Here is a 27,957-nt window from a genome sequence, read left to right on the forward strand (position 1 = left end):
TTGTTTTTCATCTTTCCCAAGCTCTGTTTAGTTCCTTGCTCCAACATTTAATTAGACTGTTTTTTCCTTCATGTTTAGATTTTTAGTTTTTGTGTAGAAACTAACCTTCTGTCAAATATAAAGTTGTCTGCCCCAAATCCTCACACATTTCGTTAACTGTCTCTTCCCTGGAATGAGACAGTTCTTTGTTGCAAAGAAGCTTTTTATTTCATGTGGTCCTATTTATCAGTTGTTAACGCCTACTCTACAGAAAGTTTTTTCTTGTGCCTATAATTTCAAGTGTATTCCCTGCTTTCTTCTCTACCTAGTTCAGGGTATCAGGTCTTGTATTGGTGCCTGAGGTCTATGCCAGGGAGGGTTGAGAATCTGGTTTTACTCTCCTGCATGTAGCTATGACCGTGGGTCGAAGATAAACTCTTTCCTCCAATGTGGGTTTGTTTGTTTTGTTTTTGCCTCTTTATAAAATAATTAGGGGACTTATATCCAGGTTCTTAATTCTGTTCTATTGATCAATGTGTCAGTGATTAAGCCAGTAACATGATATTTTTATTGCTGTACACCATCTGTAGGATTAACTTAAAATCAAGGATGGTAACACCTCCAGCAGTTCTTTTATTATTCATGGTTGTGTTGTCTATCCTGGGTTATTTTTGCTTCCAGATGAAATTTAAAATTATTTTCAATTTCTCTGAAGGATCACCCTGGGATTTTGGTAAGGACTGAACTAAATGTGTAGATTGATTGCTTTTGGTGTTGATTTCCATGGTGTCTGTTGTTATGTCCCCCTCTTCATCTCTAATTTTGTTAATTTGGATCTTCTTTCTCCACCTTTTAGTTAATTTGGATAAGGGTTTGTCAATTTTATTGATTTTTTTTTCTCAAATCAACTTAGTTTCATTAATGTTTGTATTTTTTTGTTTTCTTGTTTTATTTATTTATTTATTTTTAAACATTACTTAGTGGTTATTTCCTGCCATCTACTCCTTTTGGGTGTGATTTCTTCTGTTTTTCTAGAGCGGGTGTGCAGCTAAGTTGCAAGTTTGAGCTCTCCCCAGGTTGGTTGGTTGGTTGGTTTTAAATGTAGGCAGTTAGTGCTATGAACTTGCCTCTTAGAACTGCTTTCATTGAGTCCCATACTTTTGGATTTGTTGTGTATTAATTTCACCTAATTCTAGAAAGTGTTTCATTTCTTAATCTCTGTCTTGATCCATTTATTCATTTAGTAGAAAGTTGTTCAGTTTCCCTAAGTTTATAAGGTTTCTCTTGTTTCTGTTGTTGATGCCTGACTTTAATCTGTGGTGGTCAGATAAGATGCAAGGGTGTTATTTTGATTTTCTTGTATCTATTGAGCCTCACTGTGTGAGTGTGTAGTCAGTTTTGGAGACTATCTCATGAGGTGCAGTGAAGAAGAAATGTTCCACAAATATCTGTTAGGTTCATTTGGTTTATGACATCTGTTCCATTATTTCTTTGTTTTGTTTTTAATCTGGATGATCTGTGCTATTCATGAGAGTGGAGTATAGTGGGGTATTAAAGTCTCACATTATCAGTGTGTGAGGAAAAAAAAAAATTGGGGCTGGTGAGATGGCTCAGTGGGTAAGAGCACCCGACTGCTCTTCCAAAGGTCCGGAGTTCAAATCCCAGCAACCACATGGTGGCTCACAACCATCTGTAACGAGATCTGACTCCCTTTTCTGGAGTGTCTGAAGACAGCTACAGTGTACTTACATATAATAATTAAAAAAAAATCAGTGTGTGAGGGTCAATATATGATTTAAGCTGTAGTAGTTTTTGTTTTTTTAAATAAACGTGTGCTTTTGTGTTTGGGACATAGATGTTAAAAAATGCAATATCCTTTTGGTGGATTTTTCTTTTGATGAGTATGTGGTATCCTTCCCTATCTATTCTGACTATTTTTGATTTGAAGTCTATTTTGTCAGAAATTAGAATAGATATACCTGCCTGTTTCTCTGTTCTATTTGCTTGGAATAGATCTCCCACTTTTTAGCTGAAGGGTGATGAGTTTCTTTGATTATGAAGGGCACTTCCTGGAAGCAACAAAAGGATGAGTCCTCTTCTCTTCTCTTCTCTTCTCTTCTCTTCTCTTCTCTTCTCTTCTCTTCTCTTCTCTTCTCTTCTCTTCTCTTCTCTTCTCTTCTCTTCTCTTCTCTTCTCTTCTCTTTGGTATTTCCCTCATTTACATTTCCAATGCTATCCCAAAAGTCCCCCATACCCTCCCCCCCCACTCCCCTACCTACCCACTCCCACTTTTTGGCCCTGGCGTTCCCCTGTACTGGGGCATATAAAGTTTGCAAGTCCAATGGGCCATCTTTTGATACATATGCAGCTAGAGTCAAGAGCTCCAGGGTACTGGTTAGTTCATAATGTTGTTCCACCCATAGGGTTGCAGATCCCTTCAGCTCCTTGGGTATTTTCTCTAGCTCCTCCATTGGGGGCCCTGTAGATGACTGTGAGCATCCACTTCTGTGTTTGCTAGGCCCCGGCCTAGTCTCACAAGAGACAGCTATATCAGGGTCCTTTCAGCAAAATCTTGCTAGTGTATGCAATGGTGTCTGCGTTTGGAGGCTGATTATGGGATGGATCCCTGGATATGGCAATCTCTAGATGGTCCATCCTTTTGTCTCAGCTCCAAACTTTGTCTCTGTAACTTCTTCCATGGGAATTTTGTTCCCAATTCTAAGAAGGGGCAAAGTGTCCACACTTTGGTCTTCGTTCTTCTTGAGTTTCATGTGTTTTGCAAATTGTAACTTATATCTTGGGTATTCTAAGTTTCTGGGCTAATATCCACTTATCAGTGAGTACATATCATTTGAGTTCTTTTGTGATTGGGTTACCTCACTCAGGATAATGCCCTCCAGGTCCAACCATTTGCCTAGGAATTTCATAAATTCATTCTTTTTAATAGCTGAGTAGTACTCCATTGTGTAAATGTACCACATTTTTTGTATCCATTCCTCTGTTGAGGGGCATCTGGGTTCTTTTCAGCTTCTGGCTATTATAAATAAGGCTGCTATGAACATAGTGGAGCATGTTTCTTTCTTACTAGTTGGAACATCTTCTGAATATATGCCCAGAAGAGGTATTGCAGGATCCTCCGGTAGTACCATGTCCAGTTTTCTGAGGAACCGCCAGACTGATTTCCAGAGTGGTTGCACAAGCCTGCAATCCCACCAACAATGGAGGAGTGTTCCTCTTTCTCTACATCCTCGCCAGCATCTGCTGTCACCTGAATTCTTGATCTTAGCCATTCTGACTGGTGTGAGGTGGAATCTCAGGATTGTTTTGATTTGCATTTCCCTAATGATTAAGGATGCTGAACATTTTTTCAGGTGTTTCTCAGCCATTCAGTATTCCTCAGGTGAGAATTCTTTGTTTAGCTCTGAGCCCCATTTTTTTTAATTAGGTATTTACCTCGTTTACATTTTCAATGCTATCCCAAAGGTCCCCCATACCCACCCCCCCAACCCCCTACCCACCCACTCTCCCTTTTTGGCCCTGGTGTTCCCCTGTACTGGGGCATATAAAGTTTGCAAGTCCAATGGGCCTCTCTTTGCAGTGATGGCCAACTAGGCCATCTTTTGATCCATATGCAGCTAAAGACAAGAGCTCCCGGGTACTGGTTAGCTCATATTGTTGTTCCACCTATAGGGTTGCAGTTCCCTTTAGCTCCTTGGGTAATTTCTCTAGCTCCTCCATTGGGGGCTGTGTGACCCATCCAATAGCTGACTGTGATCATCCACTTCTGCTGAGCCCCATTTTTTAATGGGGTTATTTGATTTTCTGGAGTCCACCTTCTCTCTTTTTTTTTTTTTTACTTTTTTTAAAATATTTTTTATTAGGTATTTTCCTCATTTACATTTCCAATGCTATCCCAAAAGTCCCCCATACCCTCCCACCCTGGAGTCCACCTTCTTGAGTTCTTTATATATATTGGATATTAGTCCTCTATCTGATTTAGGGTAGGTAAAGATCCTTTCCCAATCTGTTGGTGGTCTTTTTGTCTTATTGACGGTGTCTTTTGCCTTACAGAAGCTTTGCAGTTTCATGAGGTCCCATTTGTCGATTCTCGATCTTCAGCACAAGCCGTTGCTGTTCTATTCAGGAATTTTCCCCCTGTGCCCATATCTTCGAGGCTTTTCCCTACTTTCTCCTCTATAAGTTTCAGTGTCTCTGGTTTTATGTGGAGCTCCTTGATCCACTTAGATTTGACCTTAGTACAAGGAGATAGGAATGGATCAATTCGCATTCTTCTACATGATAACCACCAGTTGTGCCAGCACCATTTGTTGAAAATGCTGTCTTTTTTCCACTGGATGGTTTTAGCTCCCTTGTCGAAGATTCTTTTCTTTTCTTCCTTTTTTACTCCAGTTACTCTGCATTTCTTCATTGGGAGATTTAGACCATTAATATTAATAGATTTTATTGAACAACGTATATTAATTTCTGTCATTTTGTTATAGTGATGTTTACGTCTCATTTTTCTTAACTGATCTGGAGCTGTTTATTTTCATTCTTGGATGTGTTTTTATCTTCTTTTCAAACTGAAGTTTTCCTTCTAGCATCTTCTGTAGAGCTTACTTAGTGGTCATGGATTCCTTAAATTTGTTTTAATTATGGAGAGTGTTTCTTCTTCAATCCCAAATGACAGTTTTGCTGAATGTAACACTCCGAGTTGCTTCTGTAATCTCTCAGAATTTCTAGACTCTTCTGGCTTTTCCCGTCTCTATTGAAAAGTTGGGGGCCGTTGAATGCGCCTGCCTTTTATATGAGATGCGGATGTTCTCTCTTGCAGCTTTCAATGTTCTTTCTTTTTTCTGTGATTATTATATAATGTGGGGAGGTTCTTTTCTGATTCTATTAGATGTTCTATGTTTCTTGTATTTAGGTGTCTCTGTCCTTATATATTTGAGAAATCTATGATTTTGTTAAAAAATAATTTTTATGCCTTTAAACTGGGTTTATTCTTCTATTCCTATTATATGTAGGTTTGGTCTTCAAAGAGTAAGCAAAAAGATTATAAAAGCCAGGTGATGAAAAACTCCAAGAAAACAGTGTCTTCCAGACCCACAGGACTGACATGAGCTCACAGACCTGACCAGCTGCTGCAGGGCAAGCTCTGCTTTCTCTGTCTCATGCCGCAGTTTGCAGCTGCCAGAGGTCACTGAGCCATCATTAAATTCTCAGAATATGTTTTGAGCTTTCTCAGTACAAAACCTTGCAAAAGCTCTAATATGCTCTTTAGGGAACTAGAAGAATCTTATCTTTGGGAGCTTAAGAATTTATTGTGTTCCTTATTAGAGAGGTAGCTTTCTTTCTTGGGCCCAGCTGTCCCAGACTTAAGTTCCTGTCCCCTTGTCATTGAGACACCCCCCCCCCCTTAGCTTAGCATTTTCAGCCTCATTTATTTGGTTTTCTCAACCTTTTAACCATACTTCTAGGAGAATAGATGCAGAATACTCACTCACCATGCTAACAGACTCTTTTCTGGAGTTAGCACTCAAGTTCTTCCTGTTTAGAAAACTCCTAACAGTGTTTTTAGGTGTGTGTGTGTGTGTGTGTGTGAGAGAGAGAGAGAGAGGGGGAGAGAGAGAGAGAGAGACAGAGACAGAGACAGAGACAGAGACAGAGAGAGACACCTGAGCTGTTCACATGCACATTTCATCTTTATTGTTTCACTTCACACTCTTGTTGTGACATAACCAATGTGGAAGATAATTTGGGGTTCATAGTAGTGGGGTTCTCTTTCTAACTCATCAGTAAGACTCATCTCTTACCAATTAGATAATTAAATGTTTGATTTGTACTGAATTAGACTAATAATGTATTTCTTGTTCTCTAGCAATATTTACTTGGTTCTAGTATGTTTTAGAAAGTACCTGATTAAAATTAATAAACAGTGGTAAGATGAAAAAGACTTTTGGATTGTGGTAGGAGTTGCACAGTAGTAGTGAATGAAAAAACGCCTGTTTTGATCCCAGGTTTTGGCACTGAATGAATGAAAAAAAGAAATAAAAACTGAAAGGATGTGACTGGTTCTAGGTATAGTGGAGGAGAAAATTTAAAATTTATTGTAGGTAAAAAGGGGAACATAGCCAGCGGCAGAGGCATCTGGGAGAACCCTGAATGAACATGACAAGACTGAGCCAGGCCATGTGAAGAGATGGGAGTGAGGAGAGGGAGACCCAGACCAAGAGGCCAGGAATGTAAAGGGTAGACAAAAAGACCAGGAAACCAAAATGGTTAGATTATATAGGGAAGGGCAGCCCAGCTCCTGGGCTGGAGAAGTTTAAGGTAAGGGGCTGGGTATGCTAGCCATACCCTGTAATAGGTAGGGACTTAGGGATGCAGGGAGAATCTGGCTACCAGTTCCATTTTGATATGTTAAATAGACACTTCAGCCATTTGTCTCAGGGTTTGAGAGTTAATAAATAAGGTATGTTTTATGTCAGTTATTTAGTTAAAATGGATTAAATGATCATTTATGTTAAACATATTTTGCCACAGAATTTTTAAAAAGATTACTATTTTCCACTACCAAAATAAAAAATAATGTTGTTGTGGTTTGGCTGAGAATGGTCCTCATACATTTGAGTGTTTAATCACCAGTTAGTGGAACTGGTGTGAAGATTAGGAGGTGTATTAGTAAGGATTTTCTAGAAGAATAAAACTTACAGAATGAATCTTTATATAGATGTAGGAAGATTTATTAGTGACTTACAGGCTGTGATAGGTAGTACAACAATGTCATTTACCAATGGAAAGTCCAAGAATTCAGAAGTTGTTCAATCTGTGAGGCTGAGTGTTCCAGTTGGTCTTTAGCATACACAGGAATCTCAAAGAAGTAGGCTCTAATGGCAGTGAAGGAATGGACTTGGCAGGGAGAGAGAGGGCAACAGGCAAAGAACGACATAAAATGAATCATAATGCAGAAAGTCCCCAAGAATGTAACACACAGAAACTAAAAACCCAAAAGGTAGAGAATGAAGGACACTGATTGTAGCAGTCCACTCAGCTGTGGTAGAATTGCGTCAAACAGCTGTGCTGGTTTCATGACTTTCACCATTTCCAGTGACTATGGCTGTGCTGGAGAAGACTTCTGACTAACAGGGCAGACCTCAGGACATTGTGCTACACAGGTCAGTCTCAGAAGGACCAAATGTGTGGTTCTGAATACACGTTGTTCTCAAGGTGGTGATATTGTAGAAATAAAGAACAGATTCATGTTTACCAGCAATGGTAGGGGACAGTGAAGGTGGCGCATGTGTAAAGGAGCATCCAGGGGGACCATTTATGGAATTTGGAAAGTTCTGTGCCTTGCTTTTGGTGGTAGTTATACTTGATGAATAGGTAAGGGGGCGGGTATTGGATTTCCTGCCTTTCTTGTAGTGACAGTCATTGGGGAACTGCTTTTGTAACCTCTATAGTTATTTTAAAACAAAAACCTTTAGGGCTTATTATGAGTTCTTAAAGCACAGCATTTCTGATGTATAGATTTTTTTTTTCACCCAACAACTAATTCTCTGTAGGCAGTGGCCTGCTTTCCTGTAAATCAGTTCTACAGTGGTATTACTCAGAGTTAGTGGCAGACCTCACAGGTTCAAGACCCCATTCCATGGGATTAACCAACTTCCATATCTAGACCTATATATGCATGCATATGCATTAAGCTGAGATCCTCATATTTTGAGGTTACATGACTGGGGAGGAGATAATGGGAGTGCCATCCTTCAACTCTGATAATATTTGTTCATTGTTCTATCTGAACCATGCAGTTGGAGAGGGACCTTCCTGACCTGGGAAAAGTATCTTATTGCATTATCAGAAGCTAGTGTATTTTTACAACCTGGTGACCGCTGTCTGGGGACTTAATTGCCCTTCTCCCATAGTCCAAGAGTGGGCTTTCTATTATTTCAAGGATATCGGTCTCTGCTTCCTTAAAGGGCAGGAGCCATCTGCACTGGGGAAACACAGATTATCAATCAAAGGGGGTGTTGGTCTCAGAGATGCTGATGCTTTGGTATAGTGCTTTCTGCCTGTTCCCAAGGCGGGGATCTGCCCTGGGGAGGGGTTCTCCTCAGAGGGAGGAGAATGCTACCATGAAAGGGGAAAGGGGAAATTGCAATATTCAGGCAGTGCCAGGGTGGGCCTTCTCCAAAGGCCAGAGGTGCCTATGAAGGGGGGAGGGAAGGAGCATTAACTCCTCTAGCCCACGAGGCAGGGAAGTGTAGAGGTAGGCTCCCTGTGTCTCTTCACCAATTGGGTACCCAGCCTACTCACATTACTTTCCAGCCAGCTCTTATGTTCAGTGTTCTTTTTTTAAAAACAAACCAAAGCAAACGAACAAGCAAACAAAAAAACCCCAAACAAATCTCTCTTTCTGTCTGAAAATTTTCTAAAATGGCTCATAGAACTTAGAAAAGTATATTTTATTTACTTTCATTGGTTTCTCATAGAGGATATGTTGCGGGAATAGCCAGGCAGAAGAGATGCATTACTGAGATGGGGCATGGAGTAAGCACACCACTCTTCTTAGCATCCCTGTGTGTTTTACCATCCAGAAGCTTTGTGGACCCAGAAATGGCTTTTCCCATCTGGTACTAGTATATAGGCGGGACTGACTTCATCACTGGCCTTTGGGTATTATTTTGACCCCAACCCTCTAGTTCCAGAGGTTGGGAATGGAGCTGGAAGCCCCAACTCTCTAGGTCTGTTTGGTCATTCTAGTGCCCAATGTTTCTGGAGCTATTTGAAAACCTACCAAGAGTCAGCTGTCCTAGTTATTTTTCTATTGCCACATCAAAACACTGTGATCAAGACAACTTTTAAAAGAAAGCAATTAACTGGGTGCTTGCTTACACTTTCAGAGGATTAGTCCATGAAAGAGATGGCAAAGGAGCATGGCAGCAGGCAGGCATGGAGCTGGAACAGAGGCTGCGAACTCACATCTGATCCACAGCCATGAGGCAGGGAGACACACAGAGAGAATGAGAGAATGAGAGAATGAGAGAATGAGAGAATGAGAGAATGAGAGAGAGAGAGAGAGAGAGAGAGAGAGAGAGAGAGAGAGAGAGAGAGAGAAAGAGAGAGAGAGAGAATGAGCTCAAGAGAGCTCAGGAGAGGGAGGAGGAATAGGACAGTTAACTGAAAATGGGGTGGATTTTTGAAATCTCAAAGTTGACACCTCCTCCAGCAAAGCTGTACCTCTTAATCCTCCCCAAACAGTCCCATCACCACTTCTGATGACCTAGTGTTTAAATATATGAGCCTATGGGGGCTCTTCTCATTTAGATTACCATATCACCCAATTAGAACAGGAGACGCTTCTGTTTATGAAATACCACACAGAACATTCCAAGGGATTTAGGAGCTGTCAGGGACTAGCAACAAAAGCCAACTGTCTATTTTTCAATTCTATTGCAATGCTCTTATGATCTAATCCTGATTTCTACATGCAATTATGCATACATAATGAATAGACTTGAATCAAATTAAGAAATTGATCAAGAGATACACAAACTTTTATTATTTTTTTCCTGAAGTTGAAGTTTGGTCAATATTTAGCATTCCTTTTGTTGTTGTTGTTAGTCTTTGCTTTTTGAGACAGGATCTCTCTATATCCTGGCTGTCCTGGGACTCACTGTGTAGACCAGGCTGGCCTTGAACTCCTAGAGATCCACTTGCCTCTTTGTCCTGGGTGCTGAGATTAAAAGCATATGCCACCACACCCATCTCCCCTTTTTTAAGATCTATTTTATTTATTCACATATGTGTATATCTGAATCTGTACATCACAATGTATGTGGATGTCTGTAGAGGTCAGAAAGGCCATCAGTTCCCTGGAACTGGAGTTACAGTACTGAGCTACTCTATGTGGGTGCTGGCAATCAAACCCAAGTTCTCTGGAAGATGAGCCAGTGCTATTAACCACTGAGCTATCATACTCTAGCTCCTATAGAACTTAACCTTGATGCGACCTCTGATTGGAACACTGTTATGTTTTTTTGTTGCTTATCTTAATTCTAAAAGATCTTAATCCCATTTTCATAATCATACACACACACACACACACACACACACACACACACACACACACACAGGTGTGTGTGTATATGTGTGTGTGTATATATGACAAAGCTGAATTTATTGCAGAGAAAATGTGTGGTGCTACAATTGCATATCCATCTTCTGATTCCTTCTAGTCAAAACATACGTGTGTCCAGTTGCCTAGCAGTATTGGATTTGAATTTTTAAAAACCAACCAGATTTTCTGTGTTGAAGACAGGTTTCCTCTTTTGGAACTCATTTTAACATGTGATATTGATGTAGCCGATGCCAAAATCCCAGTTTAAATCAAGATTATCAAATAACTGTTTGACTTTCTGTTAGTAGTGACAAAAGGATGTCTAAAGATTTTAAAATTTTTGTTAAAATATGCTTTAACTTAAAAAAAAAGGCGACTCTTTGACATGTGTTTACATGTGAAGCATTATGCACATCATTAAATGGTTGAGACCCTTGGCTATAAGCTGTCACTGTGTTGATTCTACTATTGAATATCATCAGTCCTGGCTTAGATTTTGCTGTCATGCCATACATGTGATGAAACATAAAATGCCTTAAAAATAAGCAGTTCTATGAATTATGTATGCCAGATGTACATGTGAAATTCAGTGTACTATCTGTTACTGAAATATAAGAATTAGTTTTCAGCCAAGCGTATTGGGACAAACTTAAAACCCAGCACTTAGAAACTAAAGCAATTGGATCACAAGCTTGAGTCAGTCTGAGCTATATTGTGAGAGCCTTCTCCCTGACTACAGTTGGCTTTCAGATATTTTATACATCTTGTAAAACTATACTAGGAGTCACCTAGCTTAAAATTATATTCTATTGTTTCCTTGAAATAGGCATCTGTCGTTCATATAACAAAGACATAGTGAATTATCAAAGATGAATACTTTTTAGACATATGGCTTTGAACACACTGGTATACAGCAGACACTTCTGTTACCTCCTGTTCCTCCTTCAGCTATCAGGAGTCAGAGCTACACCTCCTCCCAAGCTCAGCCTGTTGGCCTTCTTAAGCAGCTAGTCCTTGAGTCAGACCTTTGCAGTTTGCAGTAACATAGGAAAGTCAAATTTTTACCTTAACTCTGTTAGCCCCACTTTGTGAGAATATAATAGAGTGATTGTGGTCGCCTATGGTCTCAGGTAAAAAACTGAGAGAGGCTAATGCAGTTTCATATGCCTTAAGGAAATTTCTCCTAAGTAGCTAAGCACCTAGGAGAGAATTTTGAATGTTCTGGTTTGGAAGCAGCCTGAGAAGTATTTAGTGTGTCAGGTTACATGCTTATAATGACCAAAGTCTACATTATTATGACACAAACCACTAACAAAATTATAACCTTGTGGATTAAAAAAAAAACAATTTTATTTGTTTATTTTATATGTATAGGCATTCTGTCGACTTGAGTGTTTGCTGTTTTTCTCCAGGCCCTAGATCTCTGTTCATTTTCCTGTCTGGTACAGCCCACAGGACATACAGAGATGCACATGGCTTCTTGTATCTTTTGCACATGGAAAGCACAGGGGAGAGAACTGTAGATGTTAGATGAGATGTCTCTCTCTCTCTCTCTCTCTCTCTCTCTCTCTCTCTCTCTCTCTCTCTCTCTCTCTCTCTCTCTCTCTCTCTCTCTCTCTCTTTGGTTTTTCGAGACAGGGTTTCTCTGTGTAGCCCTGGCTGTCCTGGAACTCACTCTGTAGACCAGGCTGGTCTTGAACTCAGAAATCCACCTGCCTCTGCCTCCCAAGTGCTGGGATTAACGGCGTGCGCCACCACCGCCCGACTTAAAAATTCTCTTCCTTCCTTCTCCAGGTCAGCCACAGAGACTTAGAATTCTCATTCTAATCTATTCTCCTTTCTTCCCTCTCCCCTCTGTTTGGTCTGATATAACAAATATTTTAATTTTTGAACCCTTTTCTTACACTCATATTCAGTAGAATACTTTACCTCAGGTCACCAAATGAGGTGGGTAGAGAGGTTTCCTATAGCCAAGAAGTTCTCCAGCAGGCACTGTCTGGGTATCCTATACTTCAGTTTGTTTCTGACATTGTCTACATGAAGTTAGTGTTGGGTGTTACAAACTAAGAACTACATCCCACAATTCTCTTCCCCATTTAGGAGCCAGTTGCATGTAGTAACTTGTCATGTGTGTTTGATGTGAATGTATGTCATGGGTTCCTACAATTCCTATGTTGATTCTATTAATTTGTTAGGATGTCTTATAGAACTTAGAAATATGTTTACTGCTTTATTGTCAGGGCTATTACAAAGCATATAGATAACCAATCAGATGAAGAGAAACATAGGGGACAGTCTGGAAGGGAACACAGAACTTCACTGTCCCCTCCAGGAAAACCCACATGTTGTGCAGCCTGGAATCTTTACAACCCTGTCCTTTTGTTTTGTTAAATAGCTTAAAAGGATGTTTCATTAAATAGTTGTAATTGATTAAATCATATTCCATTAGTGATTGGCTCAACCTCTACCCACTTCCCCCAGTAGAGTAAAGGGGGAAGTTCTTCCCTTATTTCATCTAACCCTATCCTGAAACCATGAGTCCAGCAAGAGTCACCTGATTGGAAGAAGGGATGTACCTGTCTGTCAGGAAATTCAAGAGTATTTAGGAGTTTTAAGTGTGAAACCCGGGGTCAAAGGTCAAATTTAAAACAAAAGGTTCTGGGGACAGAATCTGTACATTTTATCTCAGTAAAATGGGAGGCAGAGACAGGCATATCTCTGTGAGTTCAAGAACAGGTTGGTCTTGACAATGAGCAGCTATCAGCCAGGGACCCACTGTGTCAAAAAATAAAAATGAAACAAAAGATTCCCTAGTTACAACTCCTTACCAGTGGTGCACCTCGACTTACCTTCAGCAGCCTCTACCCACCCAGACACTGCCAGGATGTTGACTTCCTGCTACTACAGATTCAGTCAGCATTATTCAGTCTGAAGTAAAGTTGAGTTCATTAAGTAGAGGAGAGTACACATTAGAGTGCAGGCATCAAATTCATACACCCAAGAGTATAAGCAGTAAGAAGGTTGGAATGTATAGCTTTGTAACAAATTTAAAGATTAAATAAAGTTTAAAATTTAAGTTTAAGCTACGTTTACTTCTCTTATCTAAAGAATTTTCTTTGCTTTCAAGAGCGGCTTTAAGGTGGTTTACAAGGCATATTATTTAGTAGGTTTACAGATGAAAAAGGAGTTCTAAAATTTTGAAAGTCAAAGGTTACAAAGGTTTGTGTTATGTTTTGAATATAAGATTGCTTCTTGTGGTAGAGTCAGACTTGCAAGCAGTAGTTTCATTGGTTCTGTGTAAATTCTTGACTCTAAACAGATGAATTAATTACTCAAACATGATTCAGGTTGAAGTGAGGGCTCTTTTCATTCTCATGTCCCTTTAATTTTTTTCTTTGCTTTCTATCCTGTTTCACTAGTATCCTTGTCTACAAAGGGCTTTAGGAGCTACATGCTGTCTAGTTGTGGAATGTTAGGGAACCATCCAGGTAAGATCAGATCCCTAAACAGTGCTCTTCCTTCTCTAACACAAGTCTCTAAATGATGAATATATGAGTTCTTAAGGTAGAGCATGGTTCAGCATGTGGGCAGGAAAAACACTGGGGAAAGTCAGGGTTCACAAGTGTCCACATTTTCTTTTGTTTTCTTTTTCTTCCCTTGTTGATTTGAGACAGTATCTCCTTCGTAACCCAGGCTTATCCCTTCTTGCCTCCTTTAGTGCTAGGATTGTAGATGTATGCCAACACCTAGCTTGCAATATTTCTTGATCTTAAAGTAATGATTAGCAAATTAATTTTTTGGTTGTCACAAAGAGTTAAACTGTAACAACAGAAAAGAAAATCAAAATTCGGGTTTTTTTTTTTTTGTTCCTGGTTCAGTACATATTTTTTGTGTTCTATGCATATATTTACATATATTTATGTATTTACATATTTATACATATGTACAGAGACACAAATATAAACACATATATGTCTATGCAAACAATATTTTAAGATTCCATGGTCCCTATTAACCCCTTTTTATTGGTTGGAGATCTGACTGTAGCTTGTATTACAGGACGTAGTCCTCCTTAAACTTTTTGAAGACATTATTGGAATCTGGAAGTTCATTTGATGGTATTTACAAATAAGATGTAGTGTAATGTACTGTGTGTCATGTTGTGACAAATGTTGACTTACAGAGAGTTGCAGCACCTCAGTGGAGGACTGTTGGTCTTTAGGTGGTAAAGTGTTGTGTGAAGCTGACCAAAGCTAAAGTGAGCTGGTTCTTAGGGAAGGGCTGTCAGGAGAAGAAGGTGGGGAAGAGCATCATTCCATGTCCACAGCCATGGCTGCTCTGGCTGTAGTCAACAGGATATATAAAGGTGGGTCTTTGAGCTGTGACCCAGAGAAAATGTGACTGCACTGCCTTTGAAGCTCAAGCTAAGGAAGTTAAAATTATTTGATAAACACTCAGGCATCAAAGTCTTCAGTAAGGTGACTTGAAAAGGAAGTTCCTGTTTTCTAGAATAGTGCTCTGTTAGCTAAATTTAGTAGTTGGGAGGCCAGGCAAGGAGAGGCCTTTTGGGGAAGCAGGTGAGAACAATCAGACATCAAAGGGCAAGAATATTCAGGAGTTAGGCCCTACAGAAACGGCACTGCGGTATTCACTCTGAAATTACAGAAAGTATGGTACATCTGCGCTGCAGAAGTTTCCATGACAGTGAACAGAAGATACCCAATACTTGCCTTTTGATCTATCTGTTGCCTCCAGTGGTTGGTTGATTTAGAGGGAAAATGTAGACTGGGAGAGAGCCTCACAATAAATTAGAAGGATCTAAATACCTGCTTTAATGCTCTGCCTGCCACTCACTGTCCCAATCCTGATTTGACTACTAAACTACTTCAAAGTAATACAAAGAAATGACAGTGTACTGATAGCAAATGAATTAATTTTGTGAGCTGATTTGATAAATCTAACAAGACTGTCTGCTCACCTCATTGTAACCATGAACTTTCTTTCATCCTGTCCCTTAGGGAAAATGGTTGACTTGGGTTAAAATTTGCCCCTTTGATGACAGAGCATAGCATCAAGAGTTAAGCAAACATGTACAACAGTCCGCCGACTGACCCTTTAGCTCATTGAATGTTGTCTTCCCCAACTTCTAAGTCATTGTCTCAATTTTGGAAGGCTTTTGTACCCCACCCCACCCCAATGCATTTATGCTTATCTAATTTAGAAATAACAGTTTCTACTCACTCTAGCATGTTTCGTGGTTCAAGCAGATATTCTTCATATTATGGGATTCAAGGGAAATAAAGCCTACTTGTGCTTGTGTGTAGACACAAAGGAAAGCCATAACATCACCAATTTTACTATCCCTGCTTATTTTCCTCTTGCTGAGACCCCAGGGGAGCAGTCAATCACTCAGGACTTATGAGAGCCAGTATAAGCTGTTGGTGATTAATGGCTTGATAGTGACCTACCCTATGTCCAGGAATTGGCCAGACTCCATTTTCTGTTGTTTTCATAATCAGATTTGATAAGTATAGTGTCCCGGTTCTGGTCCACTTTCTTTAGTCAGAGGACAGTGTTATTGGACTGGATTCTTTTTTTTTTTTTTTTTTTTTTTTTGATTTTTCGAGACAGGGTTTCTCTGTGTGTAGCCCTGGCTGTCCTGGAACTCACTTTGTAGACCAGGCTGGCCTTGAACTCAAAAATCCACCTGCCTCTGCCTCCCGAGTGCTGGGATTAAAGGTGTGTGCCACCACGCCCAGCTGGACTGGATTCTTTATAATTTAGGAAAGTTGTATTCATCATATCTTCTCACTCTCCAGTGCAAAGTCTCTTGTGATCTGCTGTATCTCCAAATCCAAACTATGTGTGTCCTGCGTACTCTTTTTAAAAGCACCCTTGTGGCCAAAAACAGCCCTTGCTTCCTTTGCAAAAATGTTTTATTTTAACTTCAACAACAGAGAAAACATTCTTTACCTATTTTTAAAGTAGGTTTCTTTTTGCATTTTCAGTCACTTTTCCAGTATGTAGGCCTTGCCTGTGGAGAGCTATGATCACAGTATGCATTTGGGAGAGGGCAGACTGGTGGAGATGACCCTTGCTTGCGTAGAAGTCATCTGGCTAGGGCTAAGAAAGGAAAACAAAAAACGAGAGATGGATTTTGAAGTCTGAGTCTAGATTTTTAGGATTTCTAGCAGAACGATGGAAATGATGATTTTTTTAAAGATTTATTTATTTATATTTTATGTAAGTACACTGTAGCTGTCTTCAGACACTCCAGAAGAGGGAGTCAGATCTCATTATGGATGGTTGTGAGCTACCATGTGGTTGCTGGGATTTGAACTTCGGACCTTTGGAAGAACAGTCGGGTGCTCTTACCCACCGAGCCATATCACCAGCCCGATGATATTCTTTTAAAAGACATTTTTCTATACTCTGATGTTTCAAATGCTAAGGAGTACCCACTTTGGTGGTGTGAGGCAGAGAAGGCTCTGGTGGTATTTGTGGGCCTCCAACCCTCTCCCTCCAGAGTGTGGCAAGTCAGGTACCGCACATTTCACTTTCTCCTCTCTGAGGCTATGCCAAAGCCTTAGAGCAGAGTGTTCTAAGGAAGTTTTATATAGCCTATTGGTCATTATGTTTATGATTGTCAGAAGTCATTGAGTCATGTGTGTGTGTTTTCTCTCTCAGGTTCATTTTCCAGACACTGAAAGAGCAGAATGGCTAAATAAGGTAAGATTAGCATATTCAAGTATTCTGTGGGAATTAGAGGGCCAGAGACTATCTTCCCATATTTGGAAATTTGTGTTAGTATTATTGAGTTCAGATTGCAATGAGCAGGCTTCCACTCCCCAGAGGACTGTTGCAAGCAGTGTGTGGCTTCCCTTTAAGGAGAAGAAGAGCTGTGTCATCGACCTCAGAAGATTCATGTGTGTGCTTGCATGGCATTGCCATCTGGCCTTATGTCTTCTTTCTTGAATAGAGGCTGCTCACATCTGCTTTATAGAAATCCCAAGCAATCATCCTGGAAACATTATTATGAGGAGAAAAATAACTCCCAAGAAATTACCAATCTGTAGTAGCTTTTAAAGAATGTTTTTGTTTCAGTAAGCTTTAGGTTGAATCTCTCTTAACTTGTATTTTGAGCATCTCTAAGGCAATATGATAACCCTAGCTAGACAAGAATCACCCTATAGCACAAGTTAATATGTGGTTATTGGGTTGAGTTTATTTTTATTGTGGTATTGAGATCAAACTGAGGGTCTCATTTGTCAAGAAGCAAGTGAGTCAGTGAGCCACACTTAAGTTAGCCACAGCCTAAGACCTATCTGAAGCTTAAGTTTTTCTACAGTCAATTGAAACCATGGGTCTTTTAGTGATTATTAGATGTGTAGACATGTTTAAACAGAATAGCTAAATAAAAATAAAAGAGCTAATATCTGCAGCATATTGGCTAATCAGTAGTTTATTGTTGAAGTAAATGCTTAATGTTTAAAACACATTTTGCAGGACTGATTTTGAATAACAAGACCATTTCTCCTTTTGTTTTAGTTTTCAAAGCCAGACTCTAATAGACTGTATGATTTTAATCTTTCTTAGTGACTCAACTACATTATGTATCGTATATCATAGCATTTACCTAATATGAGATCCTTTCCTTCCAGACTGTAAAGCACATGTGGCCCTTTATTTGTCAGTTTATCGAGAAGCTCTTTCGAGAAACCATAGAGCCAGCTGTGCGTGGAGCAAATGCTCACCTCAGCACCTTCAGCTTCACAAAAGTGGATGTGGGTCAGCAGGTCAGTTCTGTCTTTCAGTGCCCTTTCTTATGCAGTGGATGTGGGTCAGCAGCTCAGTTCTGCCCTTCCTCATGCACACAGTAGGATTGCTGAGAACGCATGTAACCACTCTAAGGCTCTGAAGGAAATTGATCTTTAGGAGACCAATTGGAAAGTCAACAGATTTCTTAGATTCTTCTTCCCAACAACTTTTTGTGCTTTTTGGGATGTGGGCTTGTTGCCTCACTCTCATTGTGCTATTCTTTATATTTTGTTGTTTCTTTTTAACTTTTTAAAATTAATTTTTATTTTTATGTATGTATATGTGTGTCTGTGTGAGAATATGCTATACATGCATGCAGGTATTCATGGAGGCCAGAAGATGATAATCAGAGCCCCTGGAGATAGAGTTACAGGCATTTCTACAAATGCCTAATGTGGACGGTAAGAACCAAAGTCAAGCCTCTGGAAGAGCAACATTGGTCTTAACCATTGAGCCATTTTCCAGCCCTGTTTTGACTTTTTAAAAATAGTGACAATTTTAAATACAGTTTATTAGCCTTAACAAATGTATGTATGTATGTATGTATGTATGTATGTATGTATGTATGTATGTGATGTAATGTATGTGTGTATATATATATATATGTGTGTGTGTATATATGTGTGTGTGTGTGTGTGTATATATATATATATATATATGCATACATCTCTGTGTGTATCAGTGTATAGAGAAGCTCTCTGTGTGTGTGTGTATACATGTTTAAACAAATATTTTTATATAAATTATTGACTTTGATTTTGTCCATATTCTTTGTTTTTGAGTATTTTCTAAAAGTTAGATGAGAAATTATTTCTTGATACATATTTATTGTAGAAAATTTTATGATTAAATAAAAATTCTAGCGTATGATAATTATTTTAAGACAACATTGAGGTTTTTTATTTATATGTACTATTACTTTTTAAACGTTTTGACCATTTCATGCTTGTACCATATTTCATGCATGTATTGTACCATATTCATTCCTTCATGACCATCTCTATCCTCTTCCCCTTACTATTGACGCACTTTTTATTTCCAACTAGTTCCCTCCTTTTATGTCTCTTTCCCTTTCCGTCTCCCTCTCTCTTTCCCTCTCTGTTTCCCCCTCTCGCTCCCTCTCCTTCTCTTTCTGTGTGTCTGTGTCTATGTTTTGGCCTCTTGAGACAGTCTTGCTATGAAGCACAGACTGGTCTTCCAATACAGCTTGTAGACTAGGGAGATAGTTCAGTGGTTCAGAGTCCTTCTAGAGGATCCAGGTTTGATTCCTAGAACTCATAACAGCCAGTTTACTGTCACCTATAGATCCAACTCAGAAGATCTGACATTCTTTTATGGCCCCAGCATGCACATAAGAAAAATAAGTCTTAATTAAAAATAAAAATATTTTATGATCTGTCTTTTGTGGTTGCATATTCAATTATCTTTACCGTATATTAAGTATTCTTTTGAGACAGGAGTCTCACTTTTTAGCCTAGACTGGCCTTGAACTGCCAATCCCATGTTTCAGCATAAGTGTTCTGGTTATAGGCTTGCAGTACCACACTCAACTATACCTTATCTTTTTTATGTACTCAGAAGTCCAATTTTTTGGCTGGAGAGATGGCTCAGCAGTTAAGAGCACTGACTGTTCTTCCAGAGGTCCTGAGTTCAATTCCCAGCAACCACATGGTAGCTCACAACCATCTGTAATAGGATCTGATGCCCTCTTCTGGGATGTCTGAAGACAGCTACAGTGTGCTCACACACATTAAATAGATAAATAAGTTCAATTTTTGGGAAAATTTAAACAGAAAACTTGTAAAACATAAATTTAAAATAATGGAAAGTATTAATAAGGGTAGAGTAAAAGAAAAGGATCAGATTAAATCGGAAGAGATGAGGCAAAGGGGACGTCATAGTAAAAGCAGATGTATTCATTACATCCACTAACACAGCACTACCCATGTTACTGAGTCCTCACCTCACATGGATGCTACTATTATTTATATCTCACAGATAGAAAACTGAGAATACAAGCTAAATAAATTGTCAATTTAAACTGTGTTATAAAACCAGAATTATAATCTAGTGCTTAACTTGTCCTTATCATGTCTGTTGCTTTATTGTTAGGGTTGTTTGCTTCTAAGCCTTCTTCTGTTTTAAATTAAGCTATTTCTGTTTCAGCCCCTGAGAGTCAATGGTGTTAAGGTTTATACTGAAAATGTAGACAAAAGACAAATTATTCTGGACCTTCAGATTAGGTAAGTTTTTATTTGTGTTATGTTTTGCCATGGCTACTGACACATAGTGTTCATTTAGCAATATGTATAAGACGAAGGATAAAATAAATGTCTTGGCTTTTCTTCATTGTAATTTAACTAAATTCTTCCAGGTCTACATTTTAACAACCTTTGAGTTGCTCACAGTCTGGATACCATCATTCATTAGATGTGATGTGGCTGGAGAGCTGTCTCAGTGCTAACAGTCTGGATACCATCATTCATTAGATGTAATGTGGCTGGAGAGCTGTCTCAGCAGCTAAGAGCACTTGCTACTACTCTTCCAGACAACTGGGTTTGATTCCTGGCACCCACATAGCAGCTCACAAGATCTGTAACCCCAGCCCCAGGGAATCCAGTGCCCTTTTCTGGCCTCCATGGACACATGCCAGGTACACAGACATATGTGCAGGCAAACACCCATACACATAAAATAAGATAAATTTCTAAAAATGTATTGATTAAAGGAAATTATATACTCTATAAGAAAACTATAATAAATAATTCTTATGAACCTTAATATAAAACTCTTCAACAAAATATTAGCAAGTTGAATCAAGTAGCATAGATTATATGCCATCATCAGGTAGAATTTATTCTCAGAATACAAATGTGACTCAGATATGAAAACCAATCTGTAAAATACACTATTTTATTTTAAGAAGAAAGTGCTGTAGTAGTAGGGCACCTTTGTGGATTTCTCTGTTAATACAGAAGGTGCATTTAACAAAGTTCAGTATTCTTACATGGTTTTTTAAAAAAATAAGTTCAACCTAGGAATCTTAATTGAAAAGCAGTGTTTACAAATAATTAGACCTTACAGGAAAAAAAAAATTACAGAAAGTTTTAAAGCCAGGTGTGATGGCATTAATCCCAGCACTTTAGAGGTGACTGGACGACATTTGAGTTCCAAACCAGCCAGGGCTACAGAGTAAGAACCTGTGTTTTAAAACAAACCTCTTAAAACTAAAATGAATTCAGCAAAGTAGCAAAACGCAGTTACATCAGTTGCATTTCCGTACATCAACAATGGAAAGACCTGAAAGGAAGTAAAGACAATCTCACTTGTAACACAATAAATTGATAGGTGATTGGTAAAATGGTTGCTTTGTTCAGTCCCCACCCCCACTAAGGAAATGAGCATGGTGGTGCATTAGTAGTCCCAGGATGGAGAAAGCAGAGACGAGAGGATCTCCGATGATATGGTCAGCCAGCCTAGTCCAAAGTAGTGAGCCCTAGACATCAGTGAAAGTCTTTCAGAGTAAACAAGGCAGATGGCTACTAGAAGTTCAATCCTCTTTTCTGAGGCTAGACTAAGAATAATTTTTTTATCATTTGTAAATTTCAAAAATACACTAATATTAATAATTGTATAGACTTTTTACCAGTTACTCTTATTTTAGAAAGAAATGTTGAGTGTCTTTACTATGGGAAAGTCTTCATTTTTAAGGTATTTGATAGCTGTGTAAATCATTGACATCATTGTCGTCAGCAGAATAAAAGAGCAGGTCCACTTGTGTATCTTCTGTTACCCGTGCTCTGGAAGGTTTGTCAGCAGGCCTGGATAGGAGCTCCACGGTGGTCACCTGTGTAAGGCCTGTCATGAGGTGGCCTGCCAGCTCCGTAGGGATAGACACCTTGTGTTCATTCGTTGTGGTAGCATTGAGTACACTATTTGAGTAACTTCTTTAATGGATCTCAGTTAAGTTAGCAGCTTAACTAGCACAAGTACTCTGCTCTGTTGTGTGCTTTAGTCAAAGACCTCAACTACACTGGCAGCAAGATAGAGACGAAGGTAAGAATTAGGAAAGAAAGAAAACATGTGTTAGTCTTTATGTTTATAAGGAATTAAAAAATTATGACAGTTTTTCTTTTAATTTAATTTATTTATTTTACTTATTTACTTTATATCCTGACTACTGCCTTTCTCCCGGTCACCCCTCCTCCTCCCCTTCTCTGGACGGGTGGGAAGCCCCCTCTGGGTATCTCCCCCAACCCTGGCACTTCAATTCTCTGTGAGGCTAGGCACTTCCTCTTCCACACGAAGCCCAGGTAATAGAACATATCCCTAGTGAGGATTTTTGTAACTAAGGAAAAAGGTGGTGAGATCTACTGTTGCCAGAATAACCTTTGTTGTGTTTTAAACAAAGGTTTTTTTATACACATAAAAACACCTTCCATCTAAGGAATGCTTCAGAAATAAATAACACATTGTTATTCATATTTTTCTTGGAAAGTACATGTTTACATGCTTTCAAAATTTTTGTTTTTTGAGCTAGGATCTGAGCTCTCTGTAGATAAGGATGATGCCATTCTCCTGGTTATTCCTTTGAGTGCTAAGAATCCAGGGTATCCTTCATGCCTGACTTGTGGAAGACTGTGTGTTAAACCCAGAGCCTCTTCTGTGCTGGTCTACCAACTGAGCTCTCTCCTCATCCATTTTATTTTTGTTTGTTTGTTTTGGCTACATTTTCAATCGGCTTTGCCTACAGTATGAGTATGTCTATTTTACCATCATTTTGTCTGATTATGTACTTTGCAATGCCTAATCTTAATAGATAGCTAAGAGGATGATTAATTCCACTCACTTTATGTAATGCAGAATTTTTCTGTGCTAGTTTTGTAGGAAATTGTGAGATTGATTTGGAGATCAAAAGATATTTTTGTAGAGCTGGTGTGAAAAGTATTCAGGTAAGTTTTTTTCAAATTTTCATTTTAGAGTTTTCTAGACTGTATTCAGAAAGAAAAGCTGTGGAGTTTTTATTAGCTAGGAAGGTATTTGAAGTAATTTTCTATTTGTGGTTGTAGTTGAATAAAGTGTAAAGCTATGTGCTTAAAAGTCACCAAGTGACTTTGAAGAGCTATGTTTTCTGACTTGTGGTTTCCTGTCTGAGTTCAGATCCATGGGACAATGCGGGTGATACTGGAGCCCCTGATTGGAGACATGCCTTTAGTTGGAGCTTTGTCCATCTTCTTCCTTAGGAAACCAGTAAGTAGACATTTCATGATGTCATGTCTATCTTTCCTCTCTTGGCAGTAACATGGATATGCAGAAGGATAGAATGGAGGATCAAAATTCTGCCCTTCACTCTTCCCTATCTGATGCATGGTCAATAAAAATTACATTTAAAAGCACAACACATAGAGCTGTACATGTAGCTCATCAAATACTGCCCCCAACACCATCAAAGAAGGTATATTTATCTCAGAGTCTTTAACTTCTGTATGCCTCAAGTGAGGGTTTTATCTCTTGATAAACAATGGTCTTTCCTGAGTAAAAAAATGTTTGTGGAAGTTAGGAAAATCATTTTTAGCTAAGTAAGTTGAGGATACATTTGGCCTGTTGCTAAGTATGATTTTATACCATTTGCTTATTTAATCCTCATACTTCTAAAGCTAAATATTGCTTCCTTGTACTGACCTGGAGCTGACATTAAGAGGTCTATTCATGTAAGCCACACAACAATTAAGTATTGGAGCTTTGGCATAGAACCAGATTAGTCTGGTACAGATTTTATATCCCTAAACACTTTAAGGTAATGCCATGTCTATAAGTCTCCCTCTGACTCGCCTCCTGAGATACATATACCTTCTTTGATAGGGTTGGGGGCAGTATTTGATGAGCTACATGTACAGCTCTATGTGTTGTGCTTTTTTTTTTTTTAAAGATTTATTTATTTATTATATGTAAGTACACTGTAGCTGTCTTCAGACACTCCAGAAGAGGGAGTCAGATCTTGTTGCGGATGGTTGTGAGCCACCATGTGGTTGCTGGGATTTGAACTTTGGACCTTCGGAAGAGCAGTCGGGTGCTCTTACCCACTGAGCCATCTCACCAGCCGTGTTGTGCTTTTAAATGTAATTTTTATTGACCTTTTAATACTTGGCTAAGCATGATGTCAATTCATATTTTTAGATTGTATTTCTTTTCATTATTGTTGTAAATGCCTTGTGCTTGTTAAGCATTATTATTAGAATGAAAACAGGAAAGTAAAGCTATTTCTTACCCTTTCCTGAGTCCTGCAGCCAATGATTAGTGCTACCTTCAGTGCCTGCTTTTTTCTTCCTTTTTTTTTTTTTTAATGCTGAGACTTGAAGTCAGGGCTTTGTGCATGCTAGGTAGACAAGCTCTCTGCTGCACTCAAAACCTAAGCGCTCTCATTCTGGCCACATTTCTCCACTGCCTAACTGTGCATCCCAAGTTCCAACCACAGGGACTCACTGCCCTTGGAAGCAAAATAGTAACTGTGTCCTCCAGTTTTCTTTTTTTCCTTTTCTCCAGAATTCTATCTTAAGCCACTTTGTGTCACTTATTTCTGGAAAGATTCTGTCTTCCAGGACAAGTACCCACTGTAGTTTTGGAAGTTGTACAGCAGAGGCCATAAGTACTAAAGTGAAGGGCACATCTCTTCCCAGAGTCCAGGGGGTGTAGATGAGCTGCTTCTTTGGCGGGATACTGCTTATGAAACTTGGCAGGTTTCCTGGGGAGGCGCTACTAACATCATGTGTAATTTAAATGTGTCATTTGGCTCAGAAGACCCACTGAAAATTGTTACTTGGTTTTAAAAAGACAGTATGCCTAGGCCAGACCAAGTGCAGCGTGGGCAGTGCTTTGTGCAGAAGATTGCACAGCTGCCTTCAGCAGTATCGTCTTCTCTTTCCTACTTTCATGTGTTCAAGTAGATAGTGTACATTACACTTCCAAATGTTTTCAAGGAATACATTAACTTTTACTTTATTAAAATTTTGAGAAATAAATCTATAAAAGATTTAAAATACATCTTTTTTTTCCTCCTACCAGTTTTTTTTTTCCAGAAAGCAGTTTATGTAAAAACTGACTCCATTAGTGCATATTTAAAATGTTCTTTAATAAGTTGCTAAAAACTTTATTTGTCTTTGGAAATATTCTTAACATAAAAATCCTATCCCTTACAAAAACGAAATCAAGACCTCAAGTCTTCCTCAGGACTTAACTGTGCTCTTTCATAGTTTTGTTCTTCCTCAGATGAAGGCACTTGTAAAATAAGTTGCAGCATTAGCTCACAACTGCTGTTGCAATGCCTAGAAGAAAGGGATGAAGTTGAAATGTTCAGCCAGCCTTTTCCTTATATGGTGAACAAAGCTACTGAGCATGCTTTAGAGGGAAGGGAATTTTCTTCAGTTACTTTCAGCTGGAAAATATGAGAACTTATTGCTGTTAGCTGCCAAATAATTCTTCCTGAGTCTGGTGAAAAATACAACCAGAAGGGCTTTTTAGTTTTACTGGTTTTTTTTGTTTTTTGTTTTTTCTGCCCAGATGATTCAGAAACAAGTGCCAGAGACTTGTATTAAACAGTTTCTTGTTTTCTGCCTTCTAGTTTGTTTAATTAGTTTTGATAATGTGATACTTGTGGAGTGACCCTTGAAAATTCTTGACATGATGAAGTTTGAAGCCAAGTGAACAGTCCCAAGTGGAGTATTGGAGGTAGGGTTTGGAGACAGGGAGCACTGCAGTGTGGGGTCTCGGCGACAGCTTTGCACTGCCTGGTTTCTCCTTGTCTTTCTGTGCCATTTCTCTAAGTCCCAGTCTCCTGTCTGTGACAGAGAGTGACACTATACCGTAACTCACAATTGAATGTCTGTGCTCTTAAAAGCACATAGCAAACCTTTACTTTTTTTTTCTTTTTAAAAGATTTTTATTTATTTATTTTTTATATATATGACAAGTACACTGTAGCTGTCTTCAGACACACCAGAAGAGGGCATCAGACCCCATTACAGATGGTTGTGAGCCACCATGTAGTTGCTGGGAATTGAACTCATGACCTCTGAAAGAGCAGTTAATGCTCTTAACCGGTGAGCCATCTCTCCAGCCCCTCTTCAGGAACTTTTGTTCACAAGGTGTTTTCAGAGTCTTCAGTTAACCCCAAAAGAACAAGTTATAAAAGCAGGTCTTTTCCAGAAGTCCTCCACAGAGCAACTGAGGCTTGCTCCATGTGGTTTTCTTTGGAGACGGATTTCAGCCAAGTGAAGGGGATTTCTTTGTCAAGTAGAACTATCTTCCTTTTAGAGTTATAATAAGAATTTGAACCTTACTGGGCTAGAATCCCAGAACTTAACGTATTTTAAGTAAAGGCAGTGAAGGAGAGGAATTTCTTAAATGTAGAAATTATGTTTATTGTACAGTTGACTCTCAGAACCAGTTAGAACCAGGAGTTTGAATTTTTTTGCAACTAGAGGAAGACAGTGCACTGTAATGGCTAACTGACTTTTGGAGCCAGTGGAAAGGCAGTGTAGTGTGACAGATTGAGTGACCATAGCTTTTGCTTCCTTCTCTCCCTCCAAGAAGAGCCTTAGTTTTCCAGACCATATCTGTGATCTGTGTGTTCCCCTCTCTCTCCCCCTCCCCCGTCTGGATAGACCAAGTCTGGGATTGAGAGAGTTGTAGTACAGAGGCTCATTCTACCATTCTTGCAGACAAGTCTGCAGACAGACCTATAGATTCAAACCACACCTTAAGTAGTCCAAGGTTATTTCTTATGCTGAGTTTGCTCTGATCCTGTGAAACCTATAGTTTGGTGTCATTCATTATTTGGACAGTTTTGCACACCTTCCATAGCCTTGTAGCATCCTGAGTTTCAAGGTAGAACTTTCCCTGGCTGCTTTCCTTACCAATGCTGAGTGTATGCTGTAGTTCTTCTGTAGGATAGACTAAGCCTAGAAATGTACCCTGCCACAGTCCCCAAAGGAACTTACTGCAAGGCTTTCCTTGTGCCCATCTACACTGTCAGCTGCTCTCCTTCCTGGCCACAGCCCTACAGGAAGTGTTCTTTCTGGCCTGATGTGTACGAAATGCCGATGTATAGATACAGGGCCTACGTTGGTTTCCATGCCCCTGTTCTGTGGATCTCTGGTTCACTCACTCTTGGTCTTCAGCATTTCTTTGGAGTCTAGCATGAATTGTCTCACCAGCTCCTGTGGGGCTCAATCTTCATTCAGACTGCTTCTGTCTCCTTCAGAGTTGCCTCAGAGAAACCATGTCACTTGGTTGGGCCCTAACGACTCAGCTTTCCTGTGCCATCAGAGTAGTGCTCTTTGCAGGTTTTTCTTTCTTTTTCTTGCCTAAGTCATGAGGCTTTAAAACATAAGGAAGATATTCTTTAGCTTTACTGTCAGCCTAAAGCTACTTAATAAAAACATGGAGTAAAACCCCACTGAAGACTTGTGGAGCCAGCCATCAGCTTGCCTGTGTAACGAACTTCCCAAATGACATGCCTGAGAACTGCCAATTGATTAGGGTCAGTTGCTGTTGTAACACTATCAGCTTTACTACATCCCTCAGACAGTCCCGTCTTACAGTAGTAGAGAAGAACACCTCTTGGTTTCTTTTTTAACATTAATTTAGTGTGTGTGTGTACACGTGTGTGTGTGTGTGTGTGTGTGTGTGTGTGTGTGTGTGTGCGCGCGCGCGCGCGTGCACACAGTGGTACACATGTCAAAGTCAGACGGCAAGTTATAGGGCTCAGTTCTCTCCTACCATAGGTTCCAGGTCCTCAGACTTGGCATCTCAATGGCTCATCTCTGTGGTTTTCATGAAATTTGTGCACATACTTTGTTGTTCCAGGTAAAACATGACATTCTTTCATAAGCATGGACAGTATTCTGCATTGTGCTTCATTCTGCCACAGCTCAGAGATGAGCTTGCTGTGTTTGGGAACACACATTTCACATATGCCTTAGCTTATTGATTAGAGATCTTTAGTCATCCAGAGGCCCTGGCTTTCATTGTCCTGACAT

The 27,957-nt window shown here is 39.3% G+C and overlaps 1 protein-coding gene across 14 annotated transcripts in view; it reads left to right on the forward strand.

The window, feature by feature from the left end:
• Esyt2 (extended synaptotagmin-like protein 2) overlaps positions 1–27,957 on the forward strand; it is a 111,653-nt gene that overhangs the window by 21,758 nt on the left and 61,938 nt on the right. For 13 of the 14 annotated variants that reach the window (XR_003950062.1, XR_003950063.1, XR_001780466.2 and 10 more), the window contains exons 2-6: positions 16,790–16,831; positions 17,764–17,898; positions 20,087–20,163; positions 22,800–22,872; positions 23,081–23,170. Coding sequence is in view for 9 of the 14 variants with exons in the window: in XM_030246808.1 (XP_030102668.1) it covers positions 16,790–16,831; positions 17,764–17,898; positions 20,087–20,163; positions 22,800–22,872; positions 23,081–23,170 (417 nt within the window). In the remaining 5 variants the exon portion in view is untranslated. Of the gene's footprint in view, positions 1–16,789; positions 16,832–17,763; positions 18,322–20,086; positions 20,164–22,799; positions 22,873–23,080; positions 23,171–27,957 lie in introns of those variants that run through there. The other variant, XM_017315131.1, reaches the window with a different exon arrangement.

The sequence above is a fragment of the Mus musculus genome, chromosome 12 (assembly GCF_000001635.26).
Source record: "Mus musculus strain C57BL/6J chromosome 12, GRCm38.p6 C57BL/6J".
Taxonomy (NCBI): Eukaryota; Metazoa; Chordata; class Mammalia; order Rodentia; family Muridae; genus Mus; species Mus musculus.